Genomic DNA, 19197 nt, shown 5'->3' with positions numbered 1-19197 from the left:
CACAAGTCAAACAGTTTCTCCGTTTCCGACTCCGTCAACATCGATCGTCCATGTTGTCCGTTTCAGAAACCGGGGCAAATTGATGTCTTCCCATTCGTTTTTGCTGTGTGTGATTCTGTCCTGTGGTCAGTGACAGAGAGGCATCATCAATATGTGTCGCCTTTACTTTGGTCCAAACATCTCATCGTGTCATTATTTTTTTTTTTTTTACTCAATTCTGGGTTTTCATTGGACCTCCTGTACACTTACCACCCAAACATGAGCAGATTTCAGACGTTTGACACTTGATACTTTTGAATGTTTTGAGTTTCTTGAGTTAAATTTCATTGTGCTTTGTGGCACCTGCATGCACGCATGCACTGACTTGGATCTGCAGGTTTGAATGTCTCGAATGCATTGCTCTGTTTGTTTTTGTATATGTGCACATCTTACTTTCTTTAATCAGAATGAGCTGAGGAACACGGAGATGCTGTCGGCTGCCTGTGCTGTGGGTGTTGGCTGCTGCTTTGCTGCGCCTATCGGAGGTAAGACTCGGCCGCTGAGGCCTCTGACTGAACTTGACCCAGGAACGGTAGATAAATGCAAAAGCTAGCTGGATGAAGAGAATGTTTTGCCCTTTTAGTTGTAGGAGTTGTAAGCTAGGCCAGAGTATTGTTGTAATTCTTTCAGTCAGTGCAGAATCCTGTATCTCCACAACTATCAGCCTGACCTGCCATGCGAGCTTACATGTATATTTATGTTTCCCATTGTTCCTTGTGGGACATTCCATGTCAACTCAACCAGGAGTTCCATCTGTCCATCCATTCATCCGTCCATCCATTTTCCTCCACTCATCCGAGGTTTGGTCTTGGTGGCAACAGGCTAAGCAGGGTGTTCCCGACGTCCTTCCCTCCTGAGAGGCTTTCCAGCTCCTCCCGGCGTTCCAAGCTCCGGAGACACATGTAACCCACTCCAGCGATGTCTGACTCTACCCTGCAAGCTATCAGTCTGCCCAGAAAGGCTGCAAAGAAAATCTATTATTTACATACTGAGCCCCCTCAGAAGCTCCTCCTGGATGTCTGAGTGCAGAATGCCAGGTGTTTAGTCGCTCTACGAGGAAATTCAATTTAGCTATTGTGCTTTTAATCTCATTTTATGGGTCGCATTGAAAAAAAGCTCAATACGACAGACAGGACGGTTCCGTTTGGACCTCTAGCTCCCAGCTAAGACTACTCCACAGTGAACTACAACACCTGCAAACTTTTTAGACTCGACACCAGCCCAACAGATCCCAGGGTACCTCAACCAACCCTCTGGCTTGCTGATGCTCTCCTCTCTACACTGAAGAGAGCACTTAGATTTTCAGGGGCTTACTCTCCTCCAGGCCACAACATAAAGCCCAGTTCAGGAAGGGGACAAAAAGAACTGCAAACAATTGGGAGTCAGCATGCCTGTAAAAGTTAGTTAGCTTTTAAGAAAAAGACTGACATATTTTTTTTTACTTTATTTATTATATTATAGAGATTCAGACAGACATGCTTGAAGTTGAATTTGTAGATGTTGCCACAATGGTCTAAACACAGCCGTAAAAAAAAAACAATTATTTCTTAATTTTTTCATGTGTTTTTGAGTGTGTGTGCGTGCGTGTGTGTTAAAACAAAATATATATGTTTATTGTACACTTTGCACAAGAATATACACAAATTACACTTTTGAAAGAAATAAAAACAAATCATTTTAACCAATTATGTTATCTTCATAAAGCATTTTCATGATTTTACATAAATATTAAAAGTAACAATCGGAATGTGTGGGTTTTTTTTCCGTCATTATATTAGTCAGCAGATTATCTCAAAAGGAATATGCATAGAAAGTTTGCAAAGCACTAGTGAAAAACTAAAAAAGCTGACAATGTAACCTCTGAAGTTGTTTTATTTTATTTCAGTATTACTTCAGAAAGTTCAAACTGAAATCAAACGCTATTTCTCGCTTTTCCAAGTCGTTTTAAGGGAATCTTTGAAAGAAAAAAAAACTCAGCCTCTAATGTGTTTATTCCAAAGAAAAAAATGGTCTGAACTTCTATGGTCCCTCGCAGAAAGATATTTCACATTTCATCCATGCTCAGATTATAGGGTGCTAGGTAGAGCTGCAGTGTGCGTGAGTGTGTGCGTCTGCGTGTGTGTGTGTCAACGATCGTCTTACCACAGGACAGACAACAATCGTGTTGTCTGTCCTGTGTGGACACTTCCACACCATAACTGCAGGGATGAACTTCAACATCTCTGCAAAGTGTGAACTGGACTGACTGGGTGAAGAAAATTTACAGATGGGTTGCACATCTGGTTTTCCATCTGTAGAATCTTGAAATGATAAAATTTTACACAGCAGGTCCTGGTTTCCTAGTTTTGTCAGGTTGAAAATTAAGTGGCTCTAAAGTGGGCTTTGTTTCACAGCGTCATAAGTTTGTTTACTTCGTTAGAGATGTTGACGAAAGCTATAAAAAGGTAAAAAGTGAAAGACAAAGTGGTCATGTCCATTTCAATCAAAAACGGACATGACAAGTAAAAACGTCACAGCAACGTAAAAGTCAGTTCAGAGCTTTATCATCTGGGTCATTCGTTACGTTTTTATTTGTTGATGGGCCTTGAACTCTCTTCTTACTTCTAGGTCAAAATGCACACTTCGCCCACTCTTTGATTCATGTCAAGACTTTCTAAACTTGAAAAATCTGGTGGATAAAATGTTAAAATGATGAATCACGTTCGGTTTCAGCAGCTGCTCTTCTTTCGACGGCGTGTTTTCAGAAACAGATGGACTCGCCCACTCAGGGAAATGTTTGAACTTCGTTTTATTTTTTTTAATTTTTTCTAAGCAACGAAAGAAGATCAGAAGCTGTCCTCTGACATTATTTATAGAACTGATTTTAAATATTGGAAATTACTTTATCTGGCTAAGGTCTCTTTTGATTTATTTAAATTAATATGATGCTTATTCTTTTTTACCTATGTAAAACTGCACAATCGACTGAAATAACACTTTCTTCGTCAGCATCTTCCCTTACCACAGAGTCGAATTATTTTAATCAAGACCTCTTGATAACTGTTTTGTTTGAGCTGACGCTTCTAGACAGACAAAGACGGACGGGGCTTGTTGGGGTTTTTTTGGGACATGATTGACGCGTTGTCTCATTCATTTACAGATCTGAAATAAACTCACAGTGACATCAGAACAGTTTGTACCGTATAGTTACTGAGAGATTTACAGCATTTGTCTAACAACCAGTTTAATATTTAACCAGAATTTAAACAATCTGAAATTGGTTGTTTATTGTTTGGTAATTGATTAGATATATAAATGTTTTTTGTTTTATTGGCAGAATGAACAGCTAAGGAATAAGGAAATTGAAATACTTGCACCATAGGATTGAAACTTTTTGGAATCATGAATGTCATTTATCAAGCTGCAGGTATAGTGCCTTGCAAAAGTATTTATAACCATTGTATCTTCTCACTTTTAATTGCTTTTTTTTAATCTGCTGACTTCAACTTTAACTTTAACTTTTTAATCTGCTGACTTCAACTTTTTTTATGTATAAAAAAGAAGTTTTATCAATTACTAAAGTAATGCCCTTTTTCTGAAATTGTTGGTGTCTGCAACACCTCAGTAGTGTCATTGTCACGTAATAATTTGAGTAAAAAAAATAAAATGATCAGGATGATGATTTGAGAAGTGATAGAAAAAAGACAGTTTTAAAAATTGTACACAAATATATTCTATTCAGCCTCCCCATGTCAACACTGTAAAACCAAATTATGCAACAGTTCAGTTCAAATGCAAGTCATACTTTTCCTAATTTTATTTTATTTTATTTAAAAAAAAAAGATGTCTTATTTTACTCTGACTTCCAAACTATTTACTACCTTGTGTTTTTTTTTAATCACATAAAACCCCAGTAGAAGAAATAAAGGTTTGTAGTTTTAACATGGCAAAAATGTAAAAATCTGTAGGAGTTTAAATACTTGTTTGCAAGGCCCTGTGGTCGTCTCTCGGTGCTAAAATGTGTGATTCTCTCAGTGTATATTTGTGCGTTGCAGGTGTGCTGTTCAGTATCGAAGTCACGTCAACGTTTTTTGCAGTCAGGAACTACTGGAGGGGCTTCTTTGCTGCCACCTTCAGTGCGTTCGTGTTCAGATTGCTGACCGTCTCGAACCAGGAGGAAGGTACAAGAAACTGAGTGTTACTTTGTTTACAAATCTCTGAATATTTGTGCGACTTCACCTGTGCGGCAGAGCAGATCTGTTGCACAATGGCTTCTATATGCATTTTGTCATTCAGTCGTTCTTAATACAAAAGTCAAGCTGACAGATTGTCATTCATGGCTGCATGCTGTCTGCAGCAGAGTGAAAACAATCTTCTTTTCCCCAGAGACCATCACTGCTCTCTTTAAGACACGCTTCCGTCTGGATTTCCCTTTCGACCTTCAGGAGCTGCCGGCGTTCGCCATCCTCGGGTGGGTGTGTTTCTCGGGAGTGGCTCTGCATTGCACAGAATTCAGTTTCAGAGGATATTCGAATTTTATCGAGCCTTCCTCTCCTACAGAGGCCATTTTGCTGCTTAGAATTTGAAGGCTGATTTTTATTCAAGGAATGTGGCATAAAATAAACTTTGCGAATAATGGATCTGGATCAGCCTGTGCCGCGTTAGTTGGAATGCTAAAATGTTCCTAAAATCAGGAAATTGGAATACTGTCTTCCCGTGAGAGAGCGTCCAACAATTATTGACTTAACCGATGTCTGCGGTTGTTTCTGCTTTAGGAAACCAGTCGTGTCTTTCTGTTTGCAGGATTGCTTGTGGGTTCGGGGGAGCTCTGTTTGTGTACCTGAATCGGCACATTGTGGAGTGCATGAGGAAGCAAAAGACCATTAACAAGTTCCTGCTGAGGAAGTGAGTATCGGATGTATCTGGTCCTGGTTTCTTTACTTTATGAGCACCAATTAGGCTCAATATGCTGCTGCTGCTGCTGCTGCTGCTGCTGCTGCTGTTGATGATGATGATGATGATGATGATGATGATGATGATGATGATGATGATGATGATGCTGCTGATGTCGATGATGATGATGATTCTAAGATTCTGTCATAAATCCTTAAAGGACAACATCAGGAGGTGGATAAAGTACAGAGACAAAGCAAACAGCAGTTACATCCTAAAACCAATGACGACACGCACACTCACGTTGTCTTTGAAAAACAGAAAGACTGAAAAAAGTACCTTTAGTCAAAATGGCAAAAATTCACAAAAAAACTTTTTTAATATGCTTTAATGCTCATGGGTCAAACTCAAGACCTGGGGGTCAAATATGACTCATCATAGCTTTTTGTGTGTCCCTTCAGAGGGACACACAGTAACCTTCAAAACAACAGTAGTGTCCTTAAACATTATTTTATCTGTCAAATAAATTTAGTTTTTGCCTGCCAAAATACATCAGCATGAAAAGATGTTCAACATTATTTGATTTTAAGAAGTACCCATCGAATGCAGACAGCTGTTTATTAATATTTGAATGTTTTGCTAATAAGTTTTATCAGTACATTTTGCCACAACTGGCCCTTTGGCATAACTTTGCTTTAATGTAAGTAAATAGGATTATATGACCCAATATATACAAGTGTATAAACCAGTAGTGTTGCTCAGGAGTCTTCCTCCCCCATGTTTTACAAAAGTAACTCAAACCAGGCTTAGAGATCAAACGTCATAGAAATCAAACACCAAAAGAAAGAACAAAACATAAAAAAGCAGAACTAAAATAGAGTTAGGAAACAATAAGCCTGGAATATAAAAGAATATATCACCCTAAGCACAATGTGTCGTTGTTAATCGTTGTTTTCTGAAATGCCACATTTCTGTTGTTGTTGTTTTTTTGCACCCTCCGACCGTAAGCCCCCATGCTCTTTTTCACTTATGTTTACCATCTTAACACCTACTCCCTCACACTGTGTGTCACAGTGATAGCGTCGTTCTGGAGAAAAGTAGGCTAGTTCGACACGTGTCATCGTCAACAGTTAAACATAGAGCGGTGAATCAACTGCTTTACTCACGGCGTGAAGAGCACCCCCATTAATGACCCCACAGTCCGTCTCTTCCTGTCAGGCGGCTGGTGTACCCCGCCCTCGTCACCCTGCTGGTGTCCACGCTCACGTTCCCTCCTGGCTTCGGGCAGTTCATGGCTGGACAGGTGAGAAAATGCGCTTACACCATTCTGACAGGAGGGAAGCGCGTCCTGTTTGTTGTGAGATAATTGATGGACATTTTAAATGAAGTGAGAGTTGGTGTCAAGCTGAGTTCCCTCGCTTAATAAGCTGTTTAGCAGCTGATATGTTTGCCCAGATGGTAGACGTTTCAAAAATATTTCTTGTTGACACGTACACTTTTCCTGAGCTCTCGATGTGCTATTGGGTCTGAAAGGTATTTTTGGTTCAGTAAACCCAACATGTAAAACTCTAGTTTTACACTGCATAAAAAGACAAGTAACCCCCCCCCCCCCCTCCCCTCACTAATGTTAACTTTTTCTGTCTTCAGTCAGTTAGGATGAATAAAATATTTGTATTTAAGAATTAGATATTTTTCAGAGGTTTTCTGAGTGTTTGGTAACATCTGGATCTTGTACGCTAGGAATAGCTTGTTGGCATCTTAACTGATTTATTGTGTTCATCCCAGGATGTCGCACAAAGAAGAGGTGTGTTCAATTTTTAAGAAACAAATCAAAGCGATCTTTTTAAAAATTATTTTTTAATATTTGGTCATTTAGCAAATAGGAATTATTTAATAAAACTTATCATAAAGGGAAAAAGAAGGGGGTGTGCATAAGACTGACAATACACCGTCATAAACATGACATAACATCTGTCATGAGCATGAAGGAGTCTTTATGAATGTCTGACTGTTGTCATGAAGTGTCATTCAGTAAATAATGAAATTTTTATTGCAAAGTTGCCCTAAAAGTTGCTTTAAAAGTCAATTAAAATGGCCAACTTTCCATTCCTGTGCTTATAACAACACTTAAATGCAAAGTTGGCACTCCTAATGGGCTTTTAATGCAACTTTTAGAGCAACTTTACATTAAAAGTGTCATTATTTACCAAATGACACTTCATGACAACTGTCATAAACATTCATAAAGACACGTTCATGTTCATAACAGATGTTGTCATGTTTATGACGGTGTAATGTCGGTCTTATGCACATCCCGTCAACTAAAGTGTTACCAAATTTTTTATTTTTTCCTTATTTGTGCGAGTGCCACATCTATGTTGTGGCGAGGGTTTGTTTCTGTTACACTCTGAACTGACGGACGGTTTTCCTGTCTGTCAGCTGACACAGCACGAGTCTCTGGTTGCTCTGTTCGACAACCGCACCTGGTGTCGCCAGGGTGTGGCCGAGGAGTTTGACTACATCAGCCACCATCACGCCTGGAAACACCCCCAGGTCAACGTCTTCATCACGCTCATCCTCTTCATCGTCATGAAGGTGAACGCTGACTGCTTTTACCCGCTTCCGTCATATTTTCATGAAGTCACAAAGTTTGCGTAGCGCGATATTCGTCTTTCTGTGTAACTGCTGACCGTATCTGGCCACAAGGTATTCACAGCAGACTATGGCCTAAAGCTCTGCATTTTATTTTTTCACCCAAACGTTTCTCTGTGTTTCAGTTCTGGATGTCTGCTGTCGCCACCACCATGCCGGTCCCGTGTGGAGCCTTCATGCCCGTCTTTCTTATTGGTGAATGAACAGTCGGCATCTTTCCTTTTTTTTCTTTTTTTTTTCCCAGGGAGCTCTTAAGGACGAACGGCGTTCTGTGTGTGTTGTTGACTGACAGGTGCAGCATTCGGCAGATTAGTTGGTGAAATCATGGCAACCATGTTCCCCGATGGCATCCACGGAGATGTGTATCCTATAGTTCCCGGTGGTTATGCTGTTGTTGGTGAGTTGCTATAAATCAGCTTTTATACTCCTCCCAGCTCCTTCTACTTAGGATTTTATAGTCATCTTATGCGGCTTAGGTGACTTTATTTGCTGTGTCCTTGAACTTTCAGCACATATTAATCACTTTGCACGCAGCAAATGCTACGTAGCAAAACATCTAAAATAAGATTGGTGCAATGATTACTGTTAGAATCAAAATATAGTACAAATTTTGAATGACAAAATCAACACATAAAAACAATAGCATCTTTAAATGAGAATTGTTTAAAGTAAGAGTAATGAAAGCCTGTTTTTCATGCGACTGAAGATCTAAGAAGGCAAATATTTACCTGCTTTTCCTTTTCTCCGTGCAGGGGCTGCAGCGCTCTCTGGTGCGGTCACTCACACTGTTTCCACAGCGGTCATTGTGTTTGAGCTGACCGGTCAGATCTCCCATATCTTGCCTGTGATGATCGCAGTGATTCTGGCCAACGCCGTGGCACAAGCGCTCCAGCCGTCCCTCTACGACTCCATCATTCGCATCAAGAAGCTCCCGTATCTACCAGAGCTGGGGATGGGACATCACGAGTGAGTTTGGCCTTTTTTTTTTTTTTTGCTCTCACCTAACGCGATTATGAGTCCTCGTTTGTTTTGACTTCATTTATATTTTTTGACCTCTCTCTTTCCATCACCAAACTAGTAACTTCTCTTCCATCATTTAGGAAGTATAACATCCGCGTAGAGGATATCATGGTGCGAGATGTGCGCTTCATCACCTTGAATTCTTCGTACAGAGACCTGCAGGAGATGCTGCTGACAGGGCATCTAAAAACCCTCGCCCTGGTTGAATGTAGAGGTTTGTTTTCATTGTTTTGTTTTTTTCTTGTTTGGAACAGGGGGAGGCTCAGCCAGGGACAGGGTCTTTAGATTTTGTTAGAACATTTGTATCGTTCTCAGCTTAAGAGGAAAATTTCTATTTTGAATTTGGACGGCATCAGAGGTGTTTTCCTTTCTGATAATCTTATTTATTATTAGTTGCTATAAACACACCCTAAGCATTTTGAACTCAGAGTTTCTAATTTGTTTCTTTTGAACTTCTTCACTTATCCATGTCATTTCTTCTTTCCTTACCTCCTCCAGATGTTTTTTTTTTTCATTTTCCCCCGTTCTGTTTACAAATCGATTGACTATGAAATTACAATATACAGTATAACCCATTGTATGTTTTGTTTATTCTCAAAATGCTGCTGAAAATAAATTTAAAGGGTTTTTTCCTTCTTTTTCACAGTTTTTTTCTTGTTCTTATCAATGCACATTGTGTTTTTCCGTTATCCTTTTTACATTGGAGCATATTAAAAATGTCATATTTTAAATTGTTTTAAATGTCCTCCAGCCTGACCTGAACTTAATTCCCTTTTAACATTTTCTGCACCGCTGAGTGACCACTTGGTGCCCACAATAATTAGCTTGGTGTGTGGTCTCCGTCTCACTCACTCCTTCTGTCCGTACAAAACAGAATATCTGTAATGCCAGGTAATAGGAAGTAGATGCTTGTATAAAAGGCACAAAAACAGAGGGGGATCTGCGTTTTATGAGCCAATACAGGATGGTTTCACTTTTTCCTGCTGATTTAATGCATGACAGACTGACCTGGCCTTCATCTCCCTCAGACTCCATGATCCTGCTGGGCTCCATAGAGCGATTGCAGCTCCAGTCGCTCCTGTCTCTCCAGCTGAGCCGCCAGCGGAGGCTCGAGTACCTTCGTCAGCTGGCCCAGGACAACGGTGCTCACGATCCCCTGCCCAGCCTGACCTCCGACAGCACCCCCAGCTCCCCCTGCGCCCACGTTCACCTCAACACTCCCACCAACACCAGTGCTCGCCAAGTTGTCCGCTTCCTGGTGAGCACCCAGCAGGTGTGAGGCGTCCGGGGGCGCCGGGGCAGGGTCGGGTGGAGCTCAGGCTTGGGGTGGGATGCAGCAGTAGACTAGAAGTAGATCAGAAACAGCATGAGTGAAGCACCGAGCAGTAGGTAAAGGCACAGCTGCAGCTTTTTTATTTATTTAGTTTTTTTTTTTTGTGGTGGTGGTAAGTGTTTTGAAAAAATATACAAAATGTGAAATATTAAAACTTTTCTATTAACATCTCTCCTTTGTGTCTCTGTTGTCTGTGCCTTTACCCGTGCTGTCCTGTTTGTTTCTGTGCATGCGCTTGGCCGATCTGTGTGCGTTTGTGTATTTGTCTGCATGTGTCTGTGTCCGTTCTCTCCTGTTAATGCGTTGTCCGTGCAGATCTCCACAGAGGAGTCTTCCTCCTTCAGCCCGGTGGCTTCCAACGCTCAGCTTCCTCTGAAATCAGCCTTGAAAACCGTGTCGGCCATCAGCGACGCAGAGACGCCAAACAGTAAGTGACTTAAACCAAGATGTGCGGACAAGAAACAAGAACTGGAACATGTTAATTTTGTGCCTTGCAAAAGCATTGACACGTTTTAGACGTTCAACAGTTTGTCATATTATATGCACAAATGTTTGTTTATTGCGTTTATGTGTAGATATAACCTTAGCTGTAAACGGAGCAAAAACTGGTAGTTAAAAGTTTTGTCTCTGATAAAAACACTTTTCAAGGCACTGTTTAACACTGTTAAGTATCAAAAGCAGATTTAATAAAATCTGTTCAAGTTTTAATTTTTTTTTTTACCTCCGTCAGGCTCACAGACCCTCTCCTGTGCGGATCCGGACAACGAGCTGCTGGAGGTGAGAAAAACCGAGTTTATTTAGGTGTGAGCTTTACGTGGAAGGACGAGTGTGACATGTGCTGTGTGGGAAGATGCGCTCTCTCTGAGTCCATGGCTCATTGCTGTCCTGTTGCTGTCGGATAGGACTCACCCAAAGGCACCAGAGCTTTGCAGTGGGATGTCATTCGGTTCTCGCTGTGCACAGCTCCATCCGATCAGTTGGTGACTGCACAGCGCTCTCACTGCCAGTCTTCCAACATCCTACATTTCACTTCGCTTTAGTCAGAGTTTGGCCCAGAGGCGGAGCCACGAGTCGAGGCACAGCTATCGGTCTGTCTTTGACTTCTTCAGCTTCCCGCATAAACACAGCGTGTTTATGACAATAAACAGCGTGGAAAAACCCGGCCGTTAATTTGACGACTTTTACTCAGCGAGGTAAAAAATATGAACTCTACATGTTCTAAGAGAAATAGACCCGGAGCATCACCCCAAGAATTTTTTCTGCTTGTTGGAGGAAAAATTCAATCTTAAATTAATCTGACCAAAGCATACAGGTCCAGCTGAATTCCCTGTAGCACTAAAAGTATTATCTCCACATGGTTTTGTGATGGTAGATACCTTTTTGTGGGCTGCCTCTGCAAACAACTCATTACCATGTAGATAGCATCTAAAACCTTCTTCTGACACCAACTTGTCTTTGCTATGACTTTCTAACAGTAAGTTTTTTTTATTTTATTTTTTTTTAACTTCATTCATTAGCCTCCTCGTTCCATGGAGGCAAGATCACCTTGGGTCCTTATCCACCCGAGTGGACAACAGCTAAGAAAAATGGGCCCGTGCTTCATGTTCATAAATTTATTCCAGGGACACCGAAAGTCACCACGTAATTACTGGAAGTTATACAAACCCTGATCAACCTATAAAACTAAAGTAAAAGTGGCAAAATTACTTCTGTGACATTAATTTTAGATGAACTGTTGGGAGTTGGCAGTAATTGTGCCACCAAAAATGCTTTTAAAAATGTATTTCTTAATGTGTGATTTCTTTTCCCCGTCTGACTACAAGATCTGCTGACATAAAGGTTGGAAAGTGAAATCGAGAGGAAGCCACTGCAACAGCAGTGAGGTGTTTATTTTGTGAAGGTAGTGCGTCAGTAAACGAATCTTTAATCATTTTAAACTTTTACTAACAAAAGAATATTTGTATTAAATTTTTGCCATCAGAAACATTTAGATTTTCCTTTCATTTATCATTAATATCATGATTAGTTTGTTAGAATAATATATAGTAGCAAGATCATGCTTAATAATACTAATAATAAAACAAATCAGAATGATTATTTTCTAGTTACTATTTGGTTCAAAATAAAAACATGTCATCGTGTAAATGTAGAACAGCCACTACTGCTGTACCATAGTATGTTGAGTTTCCTAAACTAAACACTGAAACAAAGAGACAAAATTAAACATACGTTTAAATTTTATGAGCTTAATTATAAATTGAACTGAGTTTTTCCAAAGCGGAACAGAAAAAAGGCTCGCTAGTAGTTTGATGACTCAAACGTGTGGGTTTTAGTCTTATCCTCCTCTTTGGCCTTCATTGTAATGGGAGTTCATCCTTCTGAAATAAGTAAATATAGTTAACACAGTTTCTTCTGTGGTAGATGTTCAAAGAGGATTTAAAAACAAGATGTGGAACGAACGATACATTTATCCTGGCTTGTACGTAAAGCATTCAAAAGAGCTGCGGTAGAATCGGGTGTCTCGTAAAGACCTCGTCCCCTCGTCTTCATCTGTGGTGCAGTAATTACAGCCTTTCAGTAAAGCTGTGCTTACATCACAGAGACTTCTTCCCTGCAGAAGTCTGGCTGCCATGTTCACACAGGGTTAGAAACTGTCCGCTTCATGTGAACCTTGTGTTAATCTTGTGCTGTGATGCCTTCTCTCCCCCGGCTGGAAGAGTCCGGCCGGGCCGGCGTCTCCTGACAAAACAAAGCCCAAGCCCAAAGGAGTGAGGATCTCCATGGCGGTAAGACTGTCTGCCGCCTAGAGACTGTTGCTAAGTAACTGTTGCCTTGCGACGTGCGCATAGTAAGTGCTGGAGCAAAAATATTTGTGGTGCTCAAACCAAAAGCATCAGAGTGGCTTTTTGGGGAGAGAGAGAGAGAGAGAGAGAGAGAGATTGGTCAAGATGCTCGTGCTTTCAGATGTTTTCACTCTAAACTTGTTCAGTGTGACTGTGCATTTTTTAACATATTTCTTCTCCTGCATTAATGAAACTGTAGAGTGGTTTTCACACCCCTTGATCTTTTCCATATCTTGTCGTTTTACAGCCACAAACGCAGCATGTTTTATTTGGGATTTAGACTAATTCAATGCAGTGCATGCAAATAAATCTTGGAAAGAAATATAAAGCCTCTCTTACAAAGATTAAAAAATGCAACAGAGTGCATTTAGAAGTTGATTGAATGGTGAAAAGCGTTCCATTGTTCACCTTGCCTTGTTGTCGCCGCGAATGGTGGTGGCAGCATCGTGTCGTGTGGATTTTTTTTTCTTCTGTAGAGACGGGAAACTTTGCTGAAGTTGACAAGACATTGGATGGGAGTAAACCTTGAAGAACACCAGCTACAGGCTGTGAAAGACTTGAGACTGGGGCGGTAGCTCTCAGGATACAGCAGGATAACAATCCTGAACCTACAGCCAGAGCTACAATTAAGTAGTTTGTAGATTTAAGAGTATTAAAGTGTTTGAGAGACCCAGTCACAGAGACCCTCCATCCAAGCAGCCTGATCTGGAGATATCGTGCAAAAAAAATAAATAAATAAAAATAAGAACAGCCAAACAATCCAGCCTCTTGACCTGAAATAGTGGTAAACAAACTATAAAAGATTTGGGATGCATCTGCAGTGACAGGTGGCTCTACAAATTACTTACTCAGCTGGGCTGACTATTTTGAAATTAGTTGATCTTTTGAGTTTGTTACATAAAATCCCAACAAAATACTTTGAAGTTTGCTGTTGTTTTATGACAAAATATGAAAACATTATTATGGTGTGGCTATGTCTGAAAAGGCACAGTAAAACACATTACGCTTTTTTTTTCATCTGAAACTTTTTCAAAATTGAAACTAAAACCATCTGCTGCCTTGCAATGTGTTTTGATGTGTTTTTCCAAACTATACAGTTTTAAAGATTTATGTATAAGAAAAAAAAAACACTGATTGTCTCACTTTTTTTTGTATTTTTAGGAGTCTTCTGAAGTGGAAGATTGCATGACTCCCTCAGAGGTGAGACTTGAAAAGTCAGGAGGACTTCTGTAATTCAGATATTTGAAACAGTTTGTTTTTTTTTAACTCTGGTTTCTATCCCTCTGCAGATAGCAGAGTGGGAGGATCAGCAGCTTGATCAGCTGGTGGATTTCAAGAACTGCAAGATTGATCCCGCCCCCTTCCAGCTGGTGGAGCAAACGTCTCTGCACAAGGTACAGAAATAGCCAGCGACCTTTAATACCATTTGATTTAAATTTAACTGGCAGAACTGTAATTTAAACATGCAGAAGAGGGCTTGCATTTGATACGGCGCCTGTAGAAACAGGGTGCTCTTATTTCACCGAACGTTCATAACTTGAGCAAATGTCGTCTCTGTGTTCTGGAGGAAATCTTTAACTTGCTTCTAATATCATTTCTATATGATCGCTATATTTGCTCTGTCATGATTCAACAGTTTAAATTTGGATAAAAACAGTTAATCGTCCTAAAAAATATATATATATATATTCTGTGAATAATTATTCTAAACTATCCTGTCTCTGTAAATGAAATCTGTGGAAAAATCTCCTCAGCACAGATCAGTGAGTCTAAGATCGCCTGGATCTGACTCAGTGACCGTCTTGAAAGCCAAAAATACAATGCTGTCCCGTTCCCTGCATGACAGTTCACACAGCCCAGATGCAAAATGCAAATGAGCCCCTTTCAAGTCTGTATTCAGGCCATGACCCACCTCTCCTCCTCACCCCAGACTCACACTATCTTCTCTCTGCTGGGCCTGGGTCACGCCTACGTGACCAGCATGGGACGGCTAGTTGGAGTGGTTTCTCTCAAAGAGGTGCTCATGTGATTTCTTAAATTTTTTTTAACCCTTATGTGTTTGTTTTAAAGATATTTAATTTACAATTTTCTCTCTCTTTTTTTTTCTGTGCTCCCACTGGCTGTGCTTGCTTCCTGTTTTCCTGCCGCCTGCTTCTCGGCGTTCGCAGCTGCGTAAGGCCATCGAGGGCTCGGTCACAGTGACTGGAGTGAAAGTGCGCCCTCCTCTGGCCAGTTTCCGTGACAGTGGGAACAGCACGAGCGTATCTGAGGTAACAGAACTACACAAGCTGTGCATGCGTCACAGAGGGCTGTCTTTGCCACGGGAACCTAAGCCTCCGAATGCGGCGAAAAAGCTGGACCTTTCGTTCAAAGACGTCCCCGTCAGCTTCTCAGACAAGACTGATTTGCAGTTTGAAAACAGTGATAACCAGTTGTCAGACCTCGTCCTTCAAGAAAGCCCCTCATTCACCGAGGACCAATCAGAGTTTACTTTTGACTGTAGCCCCTCTCACACTGAGGAGTCGGAGCTGGGCTGCGACCACGACCCCGCCGACCCCACGCCGGCGCCGGACGAGGTGGAGCAAGAGCACAGGAGTCCAACTCTAAACACGGACCAATCAGAACCTGGGGGAGAGGGTAGCACTGTCCACACCAAGGACCAATCAGAAGGCTAATCTAAAACTTATCTATACTGTCGCCTCATAAGTGTATCTGTTTCTGAAATTTGCATCAGTCCAGCCTAGACACTTGTGTTTCTAACCCAGTGATGTGAGCGAATGTCTGTTGATAGGGGAGGGTCGGTTTTATTTCTTTTTATTTTATTTTTATTATTTCTTTTTTTTTGCCATCAACAGATCATTTATGAAAGACCAAATATTTCTGTATTTTCAAAAGTGTCCGCATCAAGGTTTGTTTATCGTCGGAAAACAAGGATGGTCCCAGACAAATGTTGCAGAAAGCCTCCTTTCCCCCTCGTGTGCTGCTGATAAAGTTTGTTAACGACAAACAGGAAATCAGGAGGTGTGAAGTCAGAAAGCTTAAAGCACAAGGCTCACAAATCACAGCTGAACAGCGAAACTGAATTTTGCTAACCAAGTCACAATGTAGGAAAAAAAAAAGCAACTTGGCCTCAACAGGGAAGAAAACTGTTATTTGACTAAAAATAAGTGTGAAGTGTCTATTTAGGAGTATTTGCATTGTTGCAGGGGAGCAATGCTGAGCTGGTAGAGAAACTCAACAAGGACTAGTTAGTGCCTAGATTGGCTCCTGATGTTAATCAGAGTTCCTTCTGAAGTAGCTGGATACTTGTGAGATTAACAAACCCCTGATCACAAGAAGATCTTCTACATCACAGTTGTGGATAAAACGGGATACCTGTTTTGTGATTCGGGTCTAAAGATTTCAGGTGTGTAATCTTTTGCTGAAGTAATTGGCTCGAGTCATGTGATTGGTTAAAATAAGTCCTATTGATTGTAAGCAAAGGGGTGTCTGCTGAAGCATTTGAGTGACTCATTGGCAAATGGCAATATGTTTAATATTACCCCCTAAACTTATTCTTACTATTATTGGTCACATCACAACTACACACTTCAATGCATTTTATTGGGATTTCAAGAGGAAAGAGAAAAAATACTTTTATTTATGAATGAAATGCTTAAAATGTGACATCTGCCCATTAAGTTTTGCTTTAATCTGACCAGAGGCCCTTCTTGCCTCCTAGAGTGGCAATTCAAAACTGCAAGCATTTGTTTTATTTTATTTTTTTCTACTAATAATTGGTTTTTCCCTGAGGCGTTTGCAGCATGGCTGTATCCTCAGTGTTTAAAATAAACAAAACACACCTGGACTCTATTTTCTAACCAGGAGGCAATTGGTCACACATGATTTTATTTAGAGAAATGGGTTGATTAGAACATACACATTTTCATATTTTTGTATCTTTTCCCTTTCAGTTCGCAATTACATGTTACTCTATACTGGTGTCTTAAAATCCCATTAAAATCTATTAATGTTTGTGGTTGCAACAAACAAAAAGTGTTAACAGTGAGATCAGAGTGCATGCGCCTATTTCATGAAGACATAAATAAAAAAATGTGTTTGGTTCTTTTATGGTCTAAAAATCACGGTAAATACAACATCAGGTCAGAAACGGCTCATAGCGCATTACATATTGTCAGAACTCAGAACCACTGTGTGAATAATATATCCACCATTATTCAGCGAGCACTAAATTTAACAGCAGTACCGTACAGTAATTGTCTTTTCTGTGACTTCTTTATAATTTGCAGGCGGCAGTTCATGCTCAGCTTCGAGAGCATTTTATTCAGGTTGAGGTCTGAAATTACTGAGTACTATTTTACATTTTACACAGCGTGCTAAGATTTTGGTGCAGCTTTCTGATGTAGATTTTAAAGAATCGGTGTTCTATAAGGTGAAACATTAACTCTGTGATAGATAATATCATATACTTTATCTTAGGGTCTTTATTTCTGCATTATGGTTCTCTGCCCGGGGTGGTATTGTCTGGGGCGTGTCGTATGCCTACGGTTCTGGGCTAAACAAGCCCACTCATCCCTCCTCCAACACTGTGCCTCACAGTAGTGAGGTGTTTGCTGAGCTTGATTGATTTGACTAAAAATGTTTTTGTTTTTTTTGCATTATAACAAAACATCAGTGGCCTTAATAATGCATTGTTCCATATAGTCTTGTGGTTTGTTTAAATGTAGGACTCACAAGAGGTTGTCTCATTGTGAATTGTTTAAGCAACATTTATTTATTTATTTTACAAAATGAATTTGTTTATTTGTTTGTGTTGATATTCGACACAAGAACACTCGCAACCTGCAACTTCCCCGAACGTCTGCTTTAATCAGACGGTCCCCTTTGCTATTTTTCAGGTAATCTGGGACGTTTGATAAGAAGCAACATGCTGTTACTCTTCATCTGCATTTACGTAAAGCAGCAATATTTTTCCTGGTTTCTCACACAGTGTTTCTGCATTTAAGCTTTGTAGATATTAATTTATGACACTATAAGATGTTATGAGCCGCTACATTTCAGCTGAGGCTATTCACCGAATTTTAAGACCTGTTAAAGACTAAGCGATGCTTTATTACGTCCTCCTAACACAAAAAAATGAGATGGTGTCCACACCATTTTTTAGTAAATGATAATACGTGGTAAATGTGTGCTAGCGCTAGTATAGTTACGTCTGTTCCACGAGCACACGAAGCCCCATTGTCTAATTTTAGAGTACTTTGTTGTTTAAGTCTTTCAAATTGGATTTGTTGACATTAACATATAACAACACCAGCTTTACAGTTTTATATTTGTATGCGTGCGTGTGTATGTGTTTTAGATGTCTGCATGTGTGAGCGACCAAAAACTTTCCATAATTAAATCTGGTCCTACGTTGAATTCGCCAAAACAAGATCCTGTTGAGTGGGAGCCAACAAAAAGTGCATGGAATCATTGGCTCCTGTGGGAATAATGTGGGCTAAAAACTGAAAAGAGCGAATAACACTGAAAGCACAGAATGACAAGGGAATTACTGACATAAGCACACGATGGTATTGATCCAAACTACCTAATGTACGAGCAATGCACAAATCTAAGAGTCTCTGTCCATGACTAATAACAACATGTGTTATTGGTTTATGTGTCAAATGAAATGCAATACGTCCATGTTATTAATAAAGCAAAGGGAAATTGCAGACTGTATTATTTAAGGTATACTGTCATCAGCATTGGTCTTTCTTTTGGTATTGGATACTGGTCTACGGATCAGCCCCCAAAAATGTATTTTCTGGGATCTGTTCAAGCGACGACAAAGGCAGCTTCTAAAGATCCTTGCAGCTGGACACAGGGCTCCCAACTTAGCAGTAAAGCACATTGTAATTACCATCTTAACACCAGTCGCCGTTGGCGCCTTGTTCGGCTCTACAGCGGCCGACTCCGTAAGGACGACATAGAGAGTCCGTTTCATCATCCGAACATCTTCTGCTGCTCTATGTGAGTTTAAAGTGCATGACTAATGAGGGCCGTAGTTGCAAAATTTACAGGCTGTTGTACAGAGCACACACACACACAAACACTGACAAACGCTCCTCGGTGTGTATTTACCGTCTCTATATAACAGAGTACGTTCAATCCAGCCTGGGCCCTAAAGGAGCAGTTTAACCGCTGTACAAAGCCTGAAAAGCTCTGTGAATACTGCTGATGGATTTCTTTTGGCTTCAACTCGTTTTTTTCTTTTTTTTATCATTTGTGAATTGGCTGCAGGAGGCATGGGCCAGTATGAGATTTTCCTTTTTTTTGCCCTGAGTAAAAAAATATATTGGTTTTAACAATGTGAAGAGAAACATTTTCACACAATAATTCATAACATTGTCTAAATGGGTTTACGACCATTAACCCTGCTGCTGCTACCCATGCAGA

General features: G+C 40.4%; 1 protein-coding gene and 1 long non-coding RNA gene across 9 annotated transcripts in view; one reads left to right on the top strand and one right to left on the bottom strand.

Moving 5' to 3' along the window:
* The window catches only part of clcn2a (chloride channel, voltage-sensitive 2a), a 51688-nt gene extending 33196 nt beyond the window's left edge, over positions 1-18492 (top strand). For 3 of the 8 annotated variants that reach the window (XM_081598593.1, XM_081598588.1, XM_081598589.1), the window contains exons 8-25: positions 446-524; positions 4074-4199; positions 4405-4489; positions 4822-4923; positions 6112-6214; positions 7351-7506; positions 7689-7758; positions 7856-7960; positions 8316-8529; positions 8664-8797; positions 9612-9856; positions 10232-10343; positions 10647-10693; positions 12634-12702; positions 13921-13959; positions 14049-14153; positions 14690-14776; positions 14928-18492. In XM_081598593.1, coding sequence (XP_081454719.1) covers positions 446-524; positions 4074-4199; positions 4405-4489; positions 4822-4923; positions 6112-6214; positions 7351-7506; positions 7689-7758; positions 7856-7960; positions 8316-8529; positions 8664-8797; positions 9612-9856; positions 10232-10343; positions 10647-10693; positions 12634-12702; positions 13921-13959; positions 14049-14153; positions 14690-14776; positions 14928-15434 — 2385 coding nt within the window. In that variant the 3' untranslated portion in view covers positions 15435-18492. The remainder of the gene's footprint in view (positions 1-445; positions 525-4073; positions 4200-4404; positions 4490-4821; positions 4924-6111; positions 6215-7350; positions 7507-7688; positions 7759-7855; positions 7961-8315; positions 8530-8663; positions 8798-9611; positions 9857-10231; positions 10344-10646; positions 10694-12633; positions 12703-13920; positions 13960-14048; positions 14154-14689; positions 14777-14927) is intronic. The other 5 variants (XM_081598591.1, XM_081598592.1, XM_081598595.1 and 2 more) reach the window with 4 other exon arrangements.
* Positions 12136-12542, bottom strand: LOC145548073 (uncharacterized). Its single transcript, XR_014084361.1, has 2 exons — positions 12382-12542; positions 12136-12294 (listed from the first exon to the last, which is right to left on the bottom strand). It is a non-coding gene; the product is annotated as an uncharacterized LOC145548073 (long non-coding RNA).
* Positions 18493-19197: the final 705 nt, after the last annotated feature.

The sequence above is a fragment of the Poecilia reticulata genome, chromosome 17, assembly GCF_904066995.2.
Source record: "Poecilia reticulata chromosome 17, P_reticulata-male-v2, whole genome shotgun sequence".
Taxonomy (NCBI): Eukaryota; Metazoa; Chordata; class Actinopteri; order Cyprinodontiformes; family Poeciliidae; genus Poecilia; species Poecilia reticulata.
Note: the sequence above shows the minus strand (reverse complement) of the source record. Positions and strands in the feature narration are given on the sequence as shown.